The sequence below is a fragment of the Melozone crissalis genome, unplaced genomic scaffold (genome assembly GCF_028551555.1).
Source record: "Melozone crissalis strain CALT ecotype California unplaced genomic scaffold, PUWL_Pcris_2 ptg000013l_1, whole genome shotgun sequence".
Classification (NCBI taxonomy): Eukaryota; Metazoa; Chordata; class Aves; order Passeriformes; family Passerellidae; genus Melozone; species Melozone crissalis.
The window spans coordinates 44,028,010-44,048,057 of NW_026535791.1; the positions used below are offsets into that span (position 1 = coordinate 44,028,010).

Here is a 20,048-nt window from a genome sequence, read left to right on the forward strand (position 1 = left end):
AAGTAAATAGAGGAGCTAACCAGTATGAATATAAACATGTGTCTTTCTTCTGTTGCAGCTTCTAACACTTAAATGCTCTGGTGAATGAGTGGGAAAAAATTGAGATTCTTTTCACTAAGCATTTAGAGGCTTGCTTTGGTCACTGGAGTTAAAAGGAAATTCTTACTTGTTTTGCTGCTGAGCAGTATTTTTGTCAGCAACTGCCTTGTCAGTCCTGAATTTAATGAGTAAGGGAAATGTAATTTGGAGGTAATAAATAGAGGCCAAATTTAGAGATTGGGCAGTTTTTATGTTATTTTCCAGTTAAAGAGTATTTACATTTTAAGCATGAGTATAATGTTAGTTGGATAGGAAGTTCAGAATTCTGTCCCTAGTGTCTGTTAAATTTTATAAGTTCGTGAAATACAAACAAATAATTTCCTGTGTTTTGCATCATCTGTCACCACACAGTATCCAACTAACCTGGGAATTATAAGTTGTCTGCCAGAAATGCCTTCTAGGCACTGGGTCTGTTTAGTAGAATCCAAAAAGTTGTTAAGATCTGGTATTTCAGAAAAGTAACTAAAATTTTAGTAGTGTGTTTGGAGAGCAGTCTAAACTTTAGTAGGAGACACCATCCAGTAAAATAGCACAATGAAGCAGGAAAAAAGGAATGCATCAGACTACATGTGGAGATTTCCAATAGCATTTAGAATGTTATAGACAGTTTTATAATAAATAGAAAAATTTAGAAATTGCATTCCTATAAATATTGATTTTTTTTTTCCTGTAAAGCTGTGGGAAAATCTGCTTAGCTGTCCTAACTGAAGTCTCTCGGCAGACTGGTGAAACCTAAAAAGTTAGTTCTGTTTGCAGATTTTAGCTCACTTCTGTTTTTAGAGAGCTGTCATGAAAGACATTTTTGTTCATCTAAGCTGCAGAGTTTTACTGTAATGGCTGTGCTTTGTTTCCACTCCTTGCACAGTATTTCCAGCATGGCAGTACTGGGCAACTGTACCAAAGGTTGTTCCCAAGCAAAGGTTCCATAAGGTCTGATTTCAAGGCATCCTAAGATGATGGGAAACAAAATTGCTGCATTTGTACTGCCTTGTCTTCTGGCTTGTCTGGCTACAAACTCACTGGCTACGGGGAAGTTCTGCCTCAAAGAGAGAAAAAAAATGCTGTCTGAAAAAAATTAACAGTTGGATCAGTGCTGTCTTAAGGAAGATGGGAATAAGGAGGAGCTAAATAACTATAATTTAGTCTACTTTAAGTTGGTATGGAGCTATACCCATTGAATTAGTCTATAAATTAAGTCAGTGGGGTTGCCAAGCTAAACACAGGTGCTGCTTGTGCTAGGCAATAACACTTAATTCTCGATTTGGCTGGATTGAATAAAACAGAAATCTGTGAGATTAGCTCCATGAATTCAGGTGGAGAGAGATAAGAGATTTGTTTTGATATCCTTTTAGACCTTGTTTCTGACCTGCTACTACTTAGAGTCCAGCTCTGTAGAGAATTTGTTGGTTGCAGTTGATCACTGATAATCTTTGAGTACACGTTTGGTTACAGAAGTGGTTATGGAGAATTAGCCCGGAACTGGAGCACTGTGCAGCCTGAATGCAGAAGTACTGCCAGCAGAGCTCTCCCCTAATGGCTCCTGTTGCGTAAGCACGGGGAGAAGGTGCTCTCCTGCTTAGGGAAATTTAGCTTAATTATACTATCATGTTTTATGTGATAAACTGTATTCTAGAGTTTGAGAAGTTAAATCTGCAAGTATGAAAATGTTGATGCTTTTAGTGGCAATTATACACTCATCGCATTCCATCTTTCATAACTTCATATTGTAATGACTTAAAATAACAAGCTGTACTTAAGGTTTTCTGTCTGGTTTTGCAGATCACCAGGAGAACCACACTCTGAGAACATTGAAACTAGCCGAATGTAAGTGACTGGATGAGTTTGGTTTGTCTTGATAAAAATGTTCTGAACATGTATAACAGTCACTCTTGCATCTGCTTAGTAAAAAGAAGACAAAAGCTGAGTAGAACTGTGAAATTACCTTAGCAAATTTCAAATTAATATTTTGCAGTTTTAAGCCTCTGTAGAAACTGATTTTTAATTTTTTTTTTTTGTTTGGAGAGTGCATGAGTTGGAGGGAAAGTTCAGAGGTTTAATTTAACGTGAACCAGTAGATGGTAGCATAATACAGTGTCAAAAATCTTACAGCCTATATTCAGACTTCACACAAGGGATGTAATTGCTACCTGCCATTCACTAACATCTTGCATGGCTTTGAAGACACTTCAGTATTAAGGCACAACACCTGCTGGTATCTCTTGTGGCAGATGGATTGTTGAACTAAGAAAAAGAAATTGTGAGTTAATTTGGTGAATTTATATGTCAGTTACTTCTAGAAACAGAAAACTAGCTCTCTTTTACTAAACCACAGAACATCTTGGTGACAGGTCTGAACCTTTTTATCTATCTTCATTAGGTTAGAAGCCAGGATGAACTAAAACCAAGATTGTGGTAGATTGAAACGTTCATTTGAATTCAAAATTCAAAGGAGTTGCTGGAATTTAGAGGACTATTTAAAAACAAAAAAAGTTTTTTGAGACTTTATTCTTCTGTGAGTTAGCAAACAAAATTCTTTTCTAGCTATTCAGACTGTCCTGTCATAGAACTCAAACAGGGAAACCACAAACTGCTCTTCTGGATAACAGCACAAGTTCCAAAATAATAGAGGGAATGTAGCCCAGTGGTTGGTGTGCTGTCTGAGGCTTCAAAGGATCTGGGTTCATTTCTCTTCTGCCATGAACTTCTTCTCTGACCTTAAACTGTCTCCTTCACGCCTTCCCCCAAGCGGTCTGGCGTTGTACATGCCGTGAGCTGGATGCCATTTTCAGGATGTTTTGCAGCCTAGTGGCATAGTGTGAATTGCTCACTACTCAGGACTTCTCAGCTGCAGCTGCCCAACTTAAGGAGGAGCAAAACTGCAGTGAGCCCCCCCTGTATGTTGGACTGCATACCTAAAAAATGAGGAGGAGGAAACAGTGAAGGCTTTTCTGAGCAATTCACTGCAGTGAAGCCTTTTCTTGCACTAGGAGAAGCAATTCTCCTGGTATGACAGATTTTTTTTTCCCTCACTCATACCATCTGCTACAGAAGTGCTGTCCAGCTGCTTTCTTAGGAATGCAGTGAAGATTGCAGGGAGCCTGACCTGAAAGGTGACTGCCTGTTGGTGTGTGGACTCTGCGTGTTGCTGTGTTAGAGATCACAGGGTAAAAGCCCTGCCATATTCTCTTATTCCTGCACCAGTAGTGGCCCATGCTGCATTGTGGTTTATTGTTCCTGCAGCAAGTTATGTCCTTTAGTTTCCCTGTCTTAGCCAAACAGAGGAAATAAGGCTGCAGGCTGGCTATAGTCCACTGTGGATGTTACCAGTTGGATTAATGGTTTTTATGTATTTTAAGCAAAGATGTATCAGCAGCACTCACCTAGACTGGTGTGAAACAAAGACTTTAACAACCTAGCATAAATCAGAAGGAACAGGCAGTAAAGTTTTTTTTCTTTTTAGAAGTTTGACAATTCTTGTGTGTGTGTGAATTATCTTCCTTCAAGAAGCCTTCAAGAAGAGCCGAACAAAAAAAAATTACAGTAGTAAGCTTTTCTGTGTTATAGCTGAATACTTTTTCTATGTACACCAGTGATCAGAGTGGCCCTGACTTCATAAATTTTAGCTATCTGTCTAAAATAAATATGAGCTAGTCAAGCTGTAGGAATTGACATATTTGATGAGTAGTTATACAGTATATTTGCAAAACTAAATGTTTTTTGAAGTGTATCACAATGTGATATGGACTACACCAGTTACAGAGAATGTTTGCAATCCTTCTGCATAGCTGCTCTTGCCACATAAGGTGGAATGGCAGGTTGAATGGTAGAGTTGTGACCTGCAAGCCTGCTGTGTTGCTAAAAATAGTTACTGTGTTATTTACATGCCTAAAATTCATTAGTAAATGCAGAGACTAAAGCAAGTGGATTTTTGTTTGCACAATGAATGGTTGGTTTTGCTCTGGCTGGCTGATGTAATTGCTTTATTTATTTCCATGTTTTGAATTGCAAAGCTTCATACCAAGAGCATAGTCATATATGTTTCACATGTTTGCATGAAAAGAAATTTAAAGAAAATATTCAGATTCTTACACAGCAAAATCTTCCATATGTAAGTCTTGCTTATCCCAGGCTTTTCAAATTCTGGGTCTGCATGTGATGAACATGAACATGAACATCTTGGTGCTGATTCAAATTTACAAGTCTTTTATCTTAGAATTGTTAAGGTCACTATTTTCTGGCTGCTCCTGTCACACATCTCCATTGACTTTCCCTTTCGATTCATATAACTTTCTTAAAACCTGTGTGATTTAGCACTAAATCACATAATTTGATTATTTAACAGTAACTTCTTTTATGTTCATGTGTTTTCTGACTTTTTTTATCAAGCAAAGGTATGACTGTCTTCATACAGCTTTCTGTGCTTTCATCTTTCCTTCTCTCTGCTTTTGAGGATGGGATTCTTTGCAATTTTGAAACCCTTATCTGTTTTTTAATATGACTGTAGCAAGACAATTTTTCTGAGACAAGATTGCGAGATAGATGCTGACTGTGTTCTTTGCTCCCTTTCCCTGTCTTCCTGCATTGCTCCATATAGCCAGGACAGACCTTCTGTTCTCAGGGTTGCCCTTTCTGAGGAAATGCCACGCTTTTGTCAGCACATGATATTCCCAGAAGCACACTGGATCTAGAATACACAGTGGGAAGGAAGGTCCCTTGGGTTAAACCAGTATGGTCCAAGCAGAGCTCACAATCCACCCCTACAACCCTATTGGGATACACCACACTGGAAAGAATGGGGTTTGGAAAATGTGAGCTCCATACACAGGCACTTTTGCCAGACCCACATTTGCTGTGAGGCCAGAGGCTGAGGCAGGCAAAAGGTGTTACAGCACTGCTGGAACAAAGGGCTGGGCTCCAGCTGTGGGTGGACTCTTTGGCAGTTTGGTGTGCAGGGCTCTTCTAAAGGCTCTGTGTGGGCAGTGCTATTACTGGAAGCCTGTCTTTTCTAGCACTGCTCTTCTTACTCTAACTAAACAGAAGCAGGAAAATCAGCATGCAAGGTTTGAAGCTGAAACTTGCACAAAGCAATATTTAACTTCACAAAGATGACCATCTACAACACCTTCTTTAACAGTTTTTGGCATTCTGGTCGTCTTCTTTCCAAAGTGTAGTATAACTGCTGCAGATGTGTCTCTTTATTCCACAAACACATCTATTGAAAGTTATTTTGCTATTAGTACTAAAAAAACTGTTTCCTGGGTTTCTATGCATATTAATGCTTTTATTTTTTTCTATTAAGAAAATTGCTTATGAACATTTTGGCACTTGTAAGTTCCTAATAGCCATTGTAAAACAGGCTGTTGTAGATTTCCATTTAATGAAATTAGCTATCTTGAAGCAATCATAGAATCATCAAGACTGAAAAGGAACTTCAAGGTCACAGAGTCCAGTCCTTGGCCAATGACCACCTTATCAACTAGACCATTGCATTACATTCCACCTCCAGGCGTTTCTTGAACAATTCCAGGCAGGGATGGTGACTCCACTACCTCTGTGAACTGCCCATTCCAAAGCTTGACAGCTCTTTCAGTGAAGAATTTTTTTCTGATGTCCAACCTGAACTTCCCCTGGTACAGCTTGATGCCATTTTCCTCTTGTCCTGTCACTGGTTGCCTGGGAAAAGAGACCAGCCCTCACCTGGCTACAGCCTCCTTTCAGGTCGTTGTAGAGAGTGATTAGGTCACTTTTCGCCCTCCTTTTGTCCAGGCTAAACACCCCTAGCTCCCTCAGCTGGTCTTCCTAAGACTTGTGCTCCAAACTCTTCATTAGCTCCATTGTCCTATTCTGGACACACTCCAGCACCTCAATTACTTGCTTGCACTAAGTGGCCCAAAACTGGAGATGGGATTCAGGGTCCAAGGACAGGGAGATCACAGCCTCATCCTGCTGGCCACACTATTGCTGATACAGACCAGGTCACCATTGGCCTTCTGGCACTGCGGCTCATGTTCAGCTGCTGTGACCAGCACCCCCAGGTCCTTTTCCACTGGGCAGCTTCCCAGCCTCTCTGCTCCAGCCTGTGGCGCTGCACAGGGTTGTTGTAGCCCAAGTGCAAGGCCTGACACTTCACCCTGTTAAACTTCATGCTGTTGGCCCTATCAATCCATCCTATCCTGATCCCTTCCTGCCCTCCAGCACCCCTGTCCAATGAGAGATTTGTTTGTAAAAATAATATAATAGTTATTGTATCCTAAGCAAAACCCATTCAGAAGTGTGTTATTTCGTGCTGCTATTTCCAGACAAGTATGAAACATTCATTTGTATTTCTAAAATTTAGGTAAACTTACAAGCAAAAATGATGCAGTTATGCAGATATTTTAAACTTCAGGCACATTTTGAATGTAAATGTAAACTTGAATGTAAGTGCTTTGTAGGTGAATTTTAAATTATTACATGCTTCAAATCTTTCAAAAATTCCATTAATGTTTAAACTTCTAATTTTCTCTATGGCAAGAGATTCCATTACATAATATTTCTCCAGTATTTAGTTTAAGGTATTTGAGAAATGCAAATTACATTCTGTTTCATAGGAACTTTTGAACCAGTACACTCAATCCCTGTTTTTTACAGGTTTTAGACATTGCAAAATTACTACAGAAAATGCAGCCCAGTTCACTTTGTCTTGGTTATACATGTGTCTCATGATACTCCACAATTTTGGCACCATTTAAATTACAAATGCAAAGTACTTACTATCTGGCTTTTTATTAGCTAAAGAACACATGGAAAGCCTAAAAGCAATTATTTTTCTGTAACTACTACAAACTAATGAATGCTAATTTCGTTTTAAACAGAAAAGTGTGCTTGTGAAATTGTTGAACTTTAAGAAAGGAAGTTGAGTGTCTATTTTAGGTGCCTCTCCTCCTCACTGAAGCATTGCTTGGGGAAGTTATACAAGGCCCACTGAGTGGGAAGTTTTCTTTCAGTCATAAGGATATGCCTGTGAAATGTTTACAACTTCAGCCACACCAGTGCAGTTTCACAGTTGGATGTGCAACAACAATGGATATTTGGAAATGTTTATGCAGGTCAGTCACTACAGCCTGAGCTACAGTAGTAACTGTGTGTGCTCATGGGCAGCAGTGAGCCAGGCCTTGAGTTTTGTAAGGGACCAGCTGCTCTTGACCGGATCCCTTTATAGGATTTTGAAGAGAGCTGTGCTCTTCACGAGTGTAGCATGAGCTAAGAATAGAGAGTGGTTTTATGTTACTGTGCTTGATGAACCCGTTTTAATGCCTCAAGCCAAGAACTTTCATTTTCAGCATACTAAATGAGCAGGGGAATGTAGAAAGAGATCAAGTTTTCACTTGTGGACAATACAGAGAGTATGCTACAAGTTCTTTTGCTGAATAATGTAGAAATAAGAAATGTGGGCTTTTGGCCATGGACAGTGATACTAATACCTGAAGTACACCAGTGGGAATGTGGTATGGAATGTCTGAAAATCTCACACTGACTTACTCAGAACTGCATTTTCTGTAAGTCTTTTTGTTGATGAACCTCAGTAAGGGTAGCTCTTGTGGAAGGATTGGTAAATTCCCTTCTACCTTCTGAATCCTCACTGAAATTTATTTTATTTATTTACCTAAATTTGTCTGAGGTAATGTGAAAAGTCTGTGGAGTGGCTGCCAGGGAGAGAGGAAGGATCCAGCTGGATCCCTGTAAGTTTATGGGAACTTACAGAATTCTTACAAGAATACTCAGAGATGGCTGATGTCATCACAAGGCCTCTCTCAAGGATTTTTCAGTGATCTTGGGAATCTGGAGACTTCTCAGTCAGCTGGAGACTGGCTGATGTTGGCCCAATATTCAGGAAGGGCAGGAAGAATGACCCTCCAAACTACAGGACTGTCACTCTCACATCAGTGCCTGGTAAAATTATGGAGAAGATTATTCTGGGAGTTACTGAAAAACACCTGAAGAACACCACAGATATCAGTCATAGCCACCGCTGGTTCATGTCAAACCTAATTTCTTTTTATGATAAGGTGACCCATCTCATTGAGCAAGGGAAGCCAGTTGATATAATCCTTTTGGATTTCCGTAAAGCTTTCAATACTGTCATTTTACAGTATCCTTCTGGATCCAATGTCCAGAACACAGCTGGATAAATACATCATTTGAGGGGTGAGCAGCTGGCTCACAGGTCAGGCACACAGGGTTTCAGTAAATGGGGTGACGTCAGACTGGTGACCTGTCACTAGTGGAGTTCCACAGAGCTCCATCCTTGCCCCTCCTCAACATCTTCATCAATGACTTGGAGGCAGGTCTCCAAGGTATACAGAGCAGGTTTGCCAGTGATACGAAATTGGGAGGGGCTGTTGACTCCCTGGAAGGCAGCCAGGTTGTGCAGAGAGACCTCATCAAATTAGAGGGTTGGGCAACCACCAACCACATGAAGTTCAGCAAATACAAGTGCTCCTAGGACCTGCATCACAGAAAGGCCCCTGGGGACCTGGTCAGTGGCAAGTTGAACATGAGCCAGCAGTGCCCTGGCAGCCAGGATGGCCAGCCATGCCCTGGGGGGCATCAGGCACAGCATGGCCAGCTGGGCAAGGTAGGGAATTGTCCCACTGCTCTGCACTGGGGTAGCCTCACCTTGAATATTGTGTGCAGTTTTGGATATTGCAATATGAGGAAGATACAAAGCTGTTGGAGAGCATCTTAAGGATGCTACAAAGATGAAGCACCTTGAGGAGAAGCCATATGAGGAGTGGCTGAGTCCACTTGGGCCAGTCAGCCTGGAGAGGGACAGTGAGGGGAGACCTCATAGTGGTCTACAGCTTCCTGGTGAGGGGAAGCAGGGAGCAGACACTGATCTCTTCTCTGTGGTGACAGGATCTGAGGGAATGGCATGAAACTGTCAGGGAAGTTGGATATTAGGAAAAAGTTCTTCACTCAGAGAGTGGTTGGGCACTGGAACAGGCTCCCCAAGGAAGTGGTCAAAGTGCCAGGCCTAAGATCAAGAATTGTTTGTTAGGCACATGGTGTGATTCTTGGTGATGGTTCTGTGCAGGGCCAGAAATTGAACTTTGATGATCCTTGTGGGTCACTTCCAACTAAGGATATTCTATGAAATTCTAACACTGCTGTATTCTAGTACTGTTGTACACCATATTGTTTGCTTCCATACTTGATTTAAAAAAGAAAAATTAAAAATACAACCTTCTGTCTCTAATAGACTTTCAGAGAACTTGAGTCAGTGAGTTGCCAGCCACAAGTTAAAATAAAAGTGTTTGTAGGCATGACAAAGTTTGAGAAGTAATCAGTAGCTAAAAACTAAAAGCAAAAAAAATGTTGAGTCCTTCAGAAGTTAACTGTTAGAGACAAGTCTAAGCTTAGCGTTATTTACTGGCATCTCAGACATAACCTGGTTAAAGTGAAGTGTTGTTTAACATGATAAAATGTGTTGTTAATGTATCGGTGTTTATACATAGATATAACTTTATTCAAACTAGATATGTGAGCTGGAAAGGTGTGCATGTTGGTGGCCACATCTCAGGTGTAAAAATTGAGCTTTTTCATATATAAATACTTAACCTGCTTGCAAATTACAATATTTCACACTAAATCTGGAGGTCTGGAATGATTGAAGGTCAGGAATGATCGAAGCACGAAATTTTGCATTCAGAAAGAGTTGTCTCTGAAATAATTTGTTGTTCCAAGTTGTACTAAAACGCTGTTGCTTTGAGGGGATTTGGGTGGTTTTTCTTAAAGCCTCTATACTATTGGCTGAAGTATGAAAGACAAGATTAAAAAAACCCACTTATTTTTAGATGTACATGGAGAGAGGCAGATTTTCATAAGTCTAGATATAAAAATGTGAGACTAGAACACTTCCCTTAGATTAGGGTATAGCTATTCCCTGTTACACAGTAATGGTTTAATGATACTGCTCATGCTGCTTTTTCTTTCCACATCCATGTCAAAGTGCCATGGAAACATTTCACCTCAGTTGGATTTTTGTTTGTTTTCTGTTCCCTGGAACAAAATCATTCCAGGCAATGAAAGCTCAGGTAGGCATCAAAGTAATTGTTTTCCTTGTAAGATGTATTTTCTTCTCTGGGATTATGAGATCTTGAAGAGTGAAGAGAAAGAAGCAGAGGTTTTATTGCTGAGTAATCAGTAGTCACTCTCAGAACATTTTCCCTTTTGAAGTAACTGCCTTGAAACTGCTATTTAACCAGCCATTATTAACAGCAAGGTGCAGCAAATGCTGAGTAGTGCCAGTGGGTCTAGCACTTCAGTTCTGAAGTACTTGTTCTATGTAGAATCTGTGCATTCATCGACATCAGGAAAGGCAATTTTAAGTTAATATCACAATTTCTGCTCCTCTAATCTTAGTAGTACTGTATCACTGAAGTTCCATAAAAAGCTTGTATGTAAAACCTAGTCAGAATGTTTGAAATCTTTCATAGTTGGTAGTTTTCATTAATAACTTATTATTTTAAATGCAGTCAAAGTTTAGGGGTTTCTTTCTGAAATGCAGTCAAACATGGTGCTCTTGATGCTGCATGCAGCTGCTTCTGTCCTGGTTACCTGCAGCTTTCCAGTGATTTCTTTACTATGTGCATGTTTCTGTTGAAATCTGTGGCCTTATTAATAAGGCAGTTACATTTTCTTTTGTGCATATATATAGTACTGAGCACTGGACTTGTACAGCAATACAGCTATGATTTTTCAGAATACATACTTGACACTATAATGGCAGGAGAAACAGAAGGATTTGGGAGATAGCACTTTTTGGGATTGTTTTTTTTGTTTTATTTGGACAACCATATAATTTATTTAAGCTGAGGATAGATATATCCAGCCTTGAGGTTATCTGTAATTGTGTTTTTAGCATCAGTTTAATTAATCAAGGAATATTTTTTGTTCAGATTTAAATAGACTAAATATGATAATTTAGTCAACTGGAATCTTCTTAAAATGGGTAAAATAGTATAGTATTGATTGTATTGCTAAATAAATGTCTGAATTGTTTGTGTTTCATGCCTTTTTCATCTGTCAGTGGCAGCCATGCCTCAGTACTATATATTAGATTCAACACCTGTGCAACTTTCAGTTTTGTTTCAGTTGCAGCCTTGTTTTGCATCCAAATTGCTCTCTTTTTTAGCAACAGTTGAGATTGTTCAGAACTGTACAAGATTGTCTCCACTGTAGCACTACCATGTAAAGCTGAAAACTGCATAAACAGGATTTATCTTTTACTTACATAGAACCCAAAAATTAAATTGTGCGTTGAATATATTTGCATTTTTCAAGATGAGAATCCTGCATTTAAAAAAATCTTCCGATGTGCTCTCTCTGACAGAAATCTTGTGTTTCAGTGCCTGACTAATCTCTGCCTTGCTGATGCTATTGAATGAGCTTTGTATGTGAAAGCTCCACTAATCCTTGTACTTACTGTTTGAATGTTTGCTACAGGAAGCGAGCAGCTGCAAAGCATCTAATAGAGCGCTACTACCACCAGTTAACCGAGGGCTGTGGAAATGAAGCCTGCACGAATGAATTTTGTGCTTCCTGTCCAACTTTTCTCCGAATGGATAACAATGCAGCAGCCATTAAGGCCCTCGAGCTTTATAAGATTAATGCAAAACTCTGTGATCCTCATCCCTCCAAGAAAGGAACGAGCTCAGCTTACCTAGAAAACAATTCCAAAGGTGCCCATAACAATTCCTGCACTGACAGAAAAATGAACAAGAAGGAAATACAAGGCCCGAGAGATGACTTTAAAGGTAAGATGTTTACAATTTTCATAAAATAAAACACATTTCATATGCACAAGTACAAGCCAACAGAATTCATTCTGGTGGTGTTCTGCTGACTTTAGTAAAATAGAATATTAGACAATTGAGTATTTTCCTATGGATTCAGAAAAATGCATGTATTAAGGCTGAACACTGATTCCAAATCTAGATCTTGACTACATCTCTGTTAAAATAAACATGTATTTGTTGTCTTACAAGAATAGTGATTTTTGCAAATATGGAAAAGTTTTAAGTGCTGTTGTATGACTCTTTTAGTTTTGCTAGTTTCATAGTTATTCTGCAGTTAATAAATTATAAAAGTTATGCTTGAGCTAATTTCAGATCCTATGTTGAGAAGCTTAACAGATCAAATAAATAATGCAGTAAGTGATAGGCAATACATTCACCGAGCTAAAAAATGTTTGAGAACAGTTATTATTAAGCCAGTGTAAAATGAAATACTGTTCTGTGCATATGTTTTCTAACTTCTGTTTAGCTTTTCAAGCAATCTGTAATAGTAAATACATACTAATAGAATAATGTTAGTTGTCACCTTAACCCGTGATGCCAACACGTCCACAAACCAGGCCAAATGGTTTTTAAAGCCATTAACCTTTGAGCAGACCACCTTTGAGTGTTGTGGCAAAAAGTGATAGAAACACAAGTCCAGATTCATTTATTTTAGCTAAAGCTGAATTTTTTTACTAATCTACAGCAAAGATTTAAAAAACCCTACAGAATTAGCAATAAAACATAGTACTGTGTTATAAGCAACCCAAGATATTCCAGCACCAGTTTCTTCTTTATCTGATGCAAGGATAAATTTGTACCCAAATTACTTATGATCTGAATAAGCAGAGAGGCAAACATTAGGAAGGGGAAAGGGAAGGAAATGTAGCATTAGATGAGCAAGAGGCACATTAAGGCTGTTTTGTGTTTTTTCTCTTGATTTTTTTGTATTATTAATGGAGATTTTCAGATACAGAATTTTCCTTATTCTATCTAACCATCCCCTCTCCCCAAGGCAGATGCCTAAGAGTCTTCTGAACCTACCTCCAGAGACAGTCTGTTGGCTACAGCAGTGACTCAGACTTCCTCTCTTGGAGCATCACAAGTATTAACATTCCTTTGTAGCTGTATAGACAGAGAGCTTTTAATGCATTCTTAAAGCTCATCTGAGGCTTAGTTACCTTTGGAATTGGGTGATGTCTAAGGAATCTAGCACTCTGATTTTTTTTAAGGTCTGCTACAACAGTTACTGGAAAATCTGCAGCAAAGTTTAGCAAAGCCAAGGAAAAGGATGTGCAGCTTGCTTTTATGCTTGACATGGAATTAAAAGTTCTTAATAAATTGAAAGAAATATGCTTCAGAAATAATTAAATTACTTTTCTGGAGTTCCTGAAATACTAAAACCTTTGAAAGAGTGAATGAGGAAATTCCTGTTAAAGTATGGAAATCTGAAATTTATAATATTGTTGAATTGTCAGTGTGTGCTGATAATTTTTATGCTATGAATAATGTCTGTGGTCCAGAGTCAATGAACTTGAGACTCTGGTCCTCATTTTGAGGAGCCATGTCATGGAATATCATCTGTATCAGCAGGTAAATTTGTCTTAACACAAGAAAATTAAGACTTCTTTTAGGACAAGTTTTGCTTCCTGAGCATGCACCGCAGCAGATAAAAATAGATGTTGTAAAGTCCTTTCAAAATGTTTTCAGTGGAGCTGGTTTTTTAACAGGACAGATGTTCTGAGATTTGTCAGGGTCTTCAGATTGGAAGTCAATCTAAGCTTAAGACATAAGCCTAACCTTTCCTGTGTTACATGTGCTCTGAGAGTGGCTTGGAGTTCTGTGGAAGTCAATAGGTTGTCTGTCTTTGCATCATCTAATTTGTATTTTTAATTTAGTGACTTCTTGGAATGAGTACCAGTGTAGGTAATCACATTTCAAAATATTTTGATGTACAACATGTTTATTAAAGGTTTCTATTAAAATGATACACTTCTTTCTGCAAAGGTAGGTAGTTCTAGCACGGTCGGTGAATACAATTTTGAGATGTTTTCTCTAGAGATGCTATTAAACTGATTCTGTTTTAGTTCTAAATTATGTGTCAGTTCAGAAGAATCTGCTTAAACTAGAATATCTTTTTAGGGTGTGATCATGTTTACAGTAATTCTACTGTAAATCATCACCTGATGTGAAAGCATCTGTGGGTTCTGTTTGAGAAGTAACACAGAAAGCTATAAATAATATTTTCTTTCTTTTTTCTAAAGAGAAAGGAAGATTTCAAATAACAAATGGACTCTTCGAATGACTTATTTTGTATCAGGAGTTTGGGGAGAGGGAGAACAGAGAGGTATTTGGAGCAGATGATGTGTGTAAACCATCTTGTTCCTCTGAATAACATGTTGATTAATATACCCAAGTTGCTTATCTTAGTGCGGCCTAATGTACAAAGACATAATCTACATGCCACGCTGTATGTGTAATTTAGAAGGCAGCATAAATTTCAGAGCATATATTGAGGGATTTGGGAGGGTTTTCAGGCATCAATTTAGTCTAAAACCAGTTGCAGAGAGCATTAAAAAGAGAAATAAGAAATCTTATATTCCCATTAACATACAACAAAACAAGTGATTGAGTCTTTTCTTCAAGTCTGCTTTGAAAAAAGAGGTTGATACAGTCTAGTTTGTTTAGTTTAATGACTTACACATTAACTATGCAGATTTACCAGAAGACTGTATTGTCACAGCCTTATTCATTAAGGCTTTTAAAGTTTAAGCCTCTTACTGATTGCACTTGTTTAGACAATACAGTACTGTTAACTACCTAATGTAGTTAATTTGCTACAAAACAGTTTCACTATTGTGCACATTCTGATTGACATCCATGAATAAAATATTTTACTAAGTCAGTGAATGAAGTAATGATCTTTCATGCTAATGAAATTAGAAAGTATCTGTCTTGAATTTATTCAGCACTGACACTGTTTTTGCAGTTTTAGTGATGATATGACACACAGGTTTCTTAGATTGGGCAAACCAGAAGTATATTATCTTTTTAATTTTTATATTAGTAAAACTAATATCTTTATCTTTTTATAGATGTGACCTTCCTAACAGAAGACAAGATATATGAAATTCTTGAACTATGTCGAGAAAAAGAGGATTATTCCCCTTTAATCCGGGTGATTGGGAGAGTGTTTTCTAGTGCTGAAGCACTGGTACAGAGTTTCCGAAAAACCAAGCAGCACACCAAGGAGGAGCTCAAGTCTCTTCAAGGAAAGGATGAAGACAAAGATGAAGATGAAAAGGAAAAAGCTGCCTGCTCGGCTGCTGCTATGGAAGAGGATTCTGGTGCTTCATCATCTTCATCATCAAGAATAGGTGATAGCACACAGGGAGATAATAACCTCCAAAAACTAGGCCCAGATGAAGTGTCTGTAGATATTGAAGCAGTCAGGCGGGTCTATGATAGGTTACTTTCTAATGAAAAAATAGAAACTGCCTTTTTAAATGCACTTGTGTACTTGTCACCTAATGTGGAATGTGACTTGACTTACCATAATGTGTACTCTCGGGATCCTAACTATCTGAATTTGTTTATTATCGTTATGGAGAATGGCAATCTTCATAGCCCAGAGTATCTGGAAATGGCTCTACCATTGTTTTGCAAAGCAATGAGCAAACTGCCCCTTGCAGCTCAAGCAAAACTGGTCAGATTGTGGTCTAAGTACAGAGCAGATCAAATTCGGAGAATGATGGAAACATTTCAGCAGCTTATTACTTACAAAGTCATAAGCAACGAGTTCAATAGTCGTAACCTAGTGAATGATGATGATGCTGTTGTTGCTGCTTCGAAGTGCTTGAAAATGGTTTACTATGCAAATGTAGTGGGAGGGGATGTGGATACAGATCATAACGAAGAGGAGGATGAAGAACCCATCCCAGAATCAAGTGAACTAACTCTTCAAGAGCTTTTGGGTGAGGAAAGAAGAAATAAAAAAGGTCCTCGAGTAGACCCCCTGGAAACTGAACTTGGTGTTAAAACTATAGATTGCAGAAAACCACTTATCCCTTTTGAAGAATTTATTAATGAACCACTGAATGATGTTCTAGAAATGGACAAAGACTACACTTTCTTCAAAGTAGAAACAGAGAATAAATTCTCATTTATGACCTGTCCCTTCATATTGAATGCTGTTACCAAGAACCTGGGATTGTATTATGACAATAGGATCCGGATGTACAGTGAGAGACGCATAACTGTGCTCTACAGCTTGGTTCAGGGGCAGCAGCTCAACCCCTACCTGCGGCTCAAGGTGCGGCGCGATCACATCATCGACGACGCGCTCGTGCGGGTAAGTCAGCAGCAACGGGGCTTCTTGGCTCTGACCGTGCAAACTGCGTGGGCTTGGAGTCACTGGAAAGGACTCTGTGAGTGCACATAGACTAGATTTCCTCCAGAAGAATCTCAGGTAGCTTTATTGTTTGAATTCTAAGCATGATGTTGGAGATTTTTATATTCGTCAGAACTACTTCTGCAGATTTAGATGTCGTAAAGTATCAAATAGCTCTTATTCCCCATTATCAGATCCTGCACAGATCTTGATGGTGAGAGTAACCAGCTTCTGTCTCCTTGTCCTCTGCACTGTCCTGAATGGTCTTCTGATGGGTAGGGATTTTCAGATGGAAGTTAAAATTAAAACATTTTAGTTGTGTAATCTTCTTGTGGACATAAAAATTCCTAGAAATAAAGCATTATTTTAATTTGGTGCAAATACTGATATGACTGATGAAGGTAGAGAGACCTGTTAATACCAAGGAAGTGTGAGAGCAGCCTGTTTTTGAATCTGCTGACTTCTTCAATTAAAACTTAATGCCATTTGTTTATGCATTTTTTGAAGAGGGGAATCATACAGGATACAAACTATTTTACAGTAAATAGGTCCATATAGGAACCTTAATATGTTCTTTATTTTAGGACCTTTTTTTTTTTTTTTTGTTAAAGCTGGTAATTTTCAAAAACTCATTTTCCTGTGTTTTGTTATAAAAGCACAAGGTTTGAAAATTTTTAAATTTACCAACAGCTTTAAAACTTGTTACTGAAGACCTAGAGAGGTGTTTAGAGAGAGTTTGGGGAAATTACCTCATTTTGCCTCTCAGCCCAGCTGTTACTTGTACTTAAATTGAATGGGTGTAACTGCCAGTGAAAGTCAATTGTGAGAACCCTAAATGAACTCCTACCTTGATTTTTCTGTATGCCTAGGAATTTCCACCTCAGTTAGCTGCTTCATGGGAATTGCTGATATTATGATTTGTCAGGGAAAACATTTGTCTTCTGTACCAGAAGAAAAAATGAAATTGCAGTGTAGAAGTGGCTTCTGTCTGTAAACTCAACTTTCTATTAGGCAAATAAATATAAAAATACTGTGTACCAGGTTTTTTTTTTTTATAAGAATACTCTCTGTAGTTTCTCTACCTATCAGACTTAAAGTTCTGTCCAGTTAAATTTTGTCATATTACTGCAATGGAGTTTATTCCTTGGATGTTCAGCTTTGGACACATAAATTCTGGAAAAAAGGGAGGGATAATTCATTCTCTTTAGGAAATGAAGAGGTAAAAGAGCATATAAGCTAGTTTTAGTATGTTCTTTTCAATGTCAATTTAAGCAGAGCAAGAGCAAACCTTCCTCTTTATCCGATAATAAGAAAGAAAATCCATAAATATGAGAAAAGGCATTCTTTTACATATTGCTTGTTGTAGAAGTGGAAATCTTTGAGGACAAAAAAATATATGTTTAGGTTAAAAAGTTTGTGGGCAACATCAAGTTGCAGCAAGGCCACAGCAGTCACTGCTGTGCACATTCTTGGCCTGTAGGAAGTTCAGAAAATTTAAATTAGATTAAGCTCAAACATACTAATCTAAATTATGATGCACTTGCAGCAGCTCTTGCTCAGCCTAGCAGCCTGAGTTGCATGCCTGGGCAGTTGCCGTGGATCCTCCTATGGCTGTTAATTTAAGCTGTCAGAGCATGCTAAATTATGGTGACCTGACTGTCAGAGCCACAAGGACAGTAAGGATTTTAAACCGTTTATTTGGGGACAGAAAATAAAGGGAAAAGATAAAATTGTTCTAAATTCAGGTAGTCTGAACTAAACTGTAGTGGGAGCCAAAAAGACCAAGTGCAGCCCAGGCATTTCTCAGAAGTGGAAAATGGGTTATATTCCGTAAAATGGAGATGAAGCACAGAGGTGCCATCCAAAGTGGAGGAAGGGAGTTTGTGCTGTTTCAGAGATGTTACAAGGTAGCTGTTGTGGGATGATGTGGAAGTAGGGAAAATTTTATTGTATTGTATGAAGTGGATACAGAATCCACCTTTTAACTACTGATATGTTTTAACTGATGATACAAAGTATCACAGCTCAGTGAATATATTTTAAATATTCCCCAGGAAGTGTTAGTGAATGGAATGCTCTAATGTTGCTGTTTGCCACAGTGTGCCTATTCTCTTTCATTTGTTTCTTCTCATTTTAATATCAGAAAAGATGCAGTAGAAATACATTTTGGAAAGCTCAGAGTCTCTTCAAAGAAAATGTGAAATCCTCTTAAGGGTAAAAACAATGATGGAGTTGAATGAGAAATACTGGTTTTTACAACTGGTAGCCCCTAGTTTTATTATCAGGAATCAGGCTTAACATAAGCAAAACGACATTTTGTTTTCCCCACTGTGTACCTCAAAAGGGTGGGTGTTTTTGCCCAGGACTTGTAACTCTTCATGAAAGAAAGATCCATCAAAAGCTAATGGACATTATGGGCATTTTGGTGTGAGCCCCACACAAACCTCAGGAAATCTCTAAGCTGCAATTGTGCTGGTAGCTGGAAAGTTATTCCAGGGGAGATACTGCTCCACACTGTTGTCTTTTGTCAGAAAGTGCCAATCTGTTCAAGAATTCCATGCTGTTGTTACTGGGAGTCTTTGCAATTGGTTCAGAAGTGATTTTAGTAATTTTCACAATTACTTCCTAATTGGTCTGAAATAGCTCTGGAGGAGGCTCTTCAGTCTTATGTCCTAAGCCTTAAAACAGTTTGCTCTGGCTCTGATGGGAATCTGAGATGGGTACCATGGGCTTCTGTAGCAGTACTGACAGCATCAAATCTAAGTGAAAGCTGCACTGGATCACTTTGCATCAGGGTTGGCTGCTGTTTTGGGTGTACAGTATTGACCTTAGGATGAGTCTCACTGAAAAATACCAGAAAGATCTTTCAAAGATAATAATATTCTTTAGTGAAAGTATGTTCTTATATCTGTTCAGTGACAAATATTTCTGAACATGCTTAACATACAGGTAATTAATTACGAGTACCAACATATTTACCCTCGAATTTAATATGTTTTGAACGTCAAAGGTTTGAATATTTACAGACTTGTAACTACTATTTGTGTCACTAGACCTGTGTCTTGACAGAAAAGTCAGTGAAACTTTTTTGAGTATCTATGGAATAACTGCTAACTTCCTGATAAAAGCATTTTCAAAAATATTGATGAAAATGAGGTTGAGATAGTTTTATTCATATTTTCCTTATTGATGTTGAATATTTTTCAAACAAATACTTTGATCAGCCTTTGCAATTTCTTGCAAACACACTAAATACTGGCTTTCTGCTGATCAGTTGAGCTGATAAAGTCATTACCAAGCTATTTTTCTCCTATCAATACTTAATATTTTAGCTTTTAGAATTCAATATGTATATATTCTCACTTCTTGGACTTCAGTAAGGCAAATAGGAGCACTGGTAAGTGATTTTATTGTTACTGTTAACAACATAGGACTTTTTTCCTTCTACTAAGTATTTGAAGCAATACTTTTTAAATACCTTGAAGGCATTATCTTGTTTAAAGTTGCTTGTTGAGAGAACCTTAGTTCCCTAAAACACATACATCTAAGGAAAAATTTTACTTACAAATTTCTTGTTCAGTTTCTTTGCATATATGAAACTTGCCTCAGAAATTTATTTTTTCTTTTTTATTGGAAATGATTTAATGAAACCTCTTTCTTTGTAGTATATACTTATTGTATACTTACTTGTATGTATGTTAGTCTGAAAAGTCACCTGGGGACAGGGGTGGAATGTTAGA

At 38.2% G+C, this 20,048-nt stretch overlaps 1 protein-coding gene across 3 annotated transcripts in view; it reads left to right on the forward strand.

The window, feature by feature from the left end:
- UBE3A (ubiquitin protein ligase E3A) overlaps window positions 1–20,048 on the forward strand; it is a 53,060-nt gene that overhangs the window by 19,154 nt on the left and 13,858 nt on the right. For all 3 annotated transcript variants that reach the window (XM_054271608.1, XM_054271610.1, XM_054271611.1), the window contains 3 exons: window positions 1,879–1,923; window positions 11,587–11,897; window positions 15,014–16,269. In XM_054271608.1, the coding sequence (XP_054127583.1) occupies window positions 1,879–1,923; window positions 11,587–11,897; window positions 15,014–16,269 (1,612 nt within the window). The remainder of the gene's footprint in view (window positions 1–1,878; window positions 1,924–11,586; window positions 11,898–15,013; window positions 16,270–20,048) is intronic.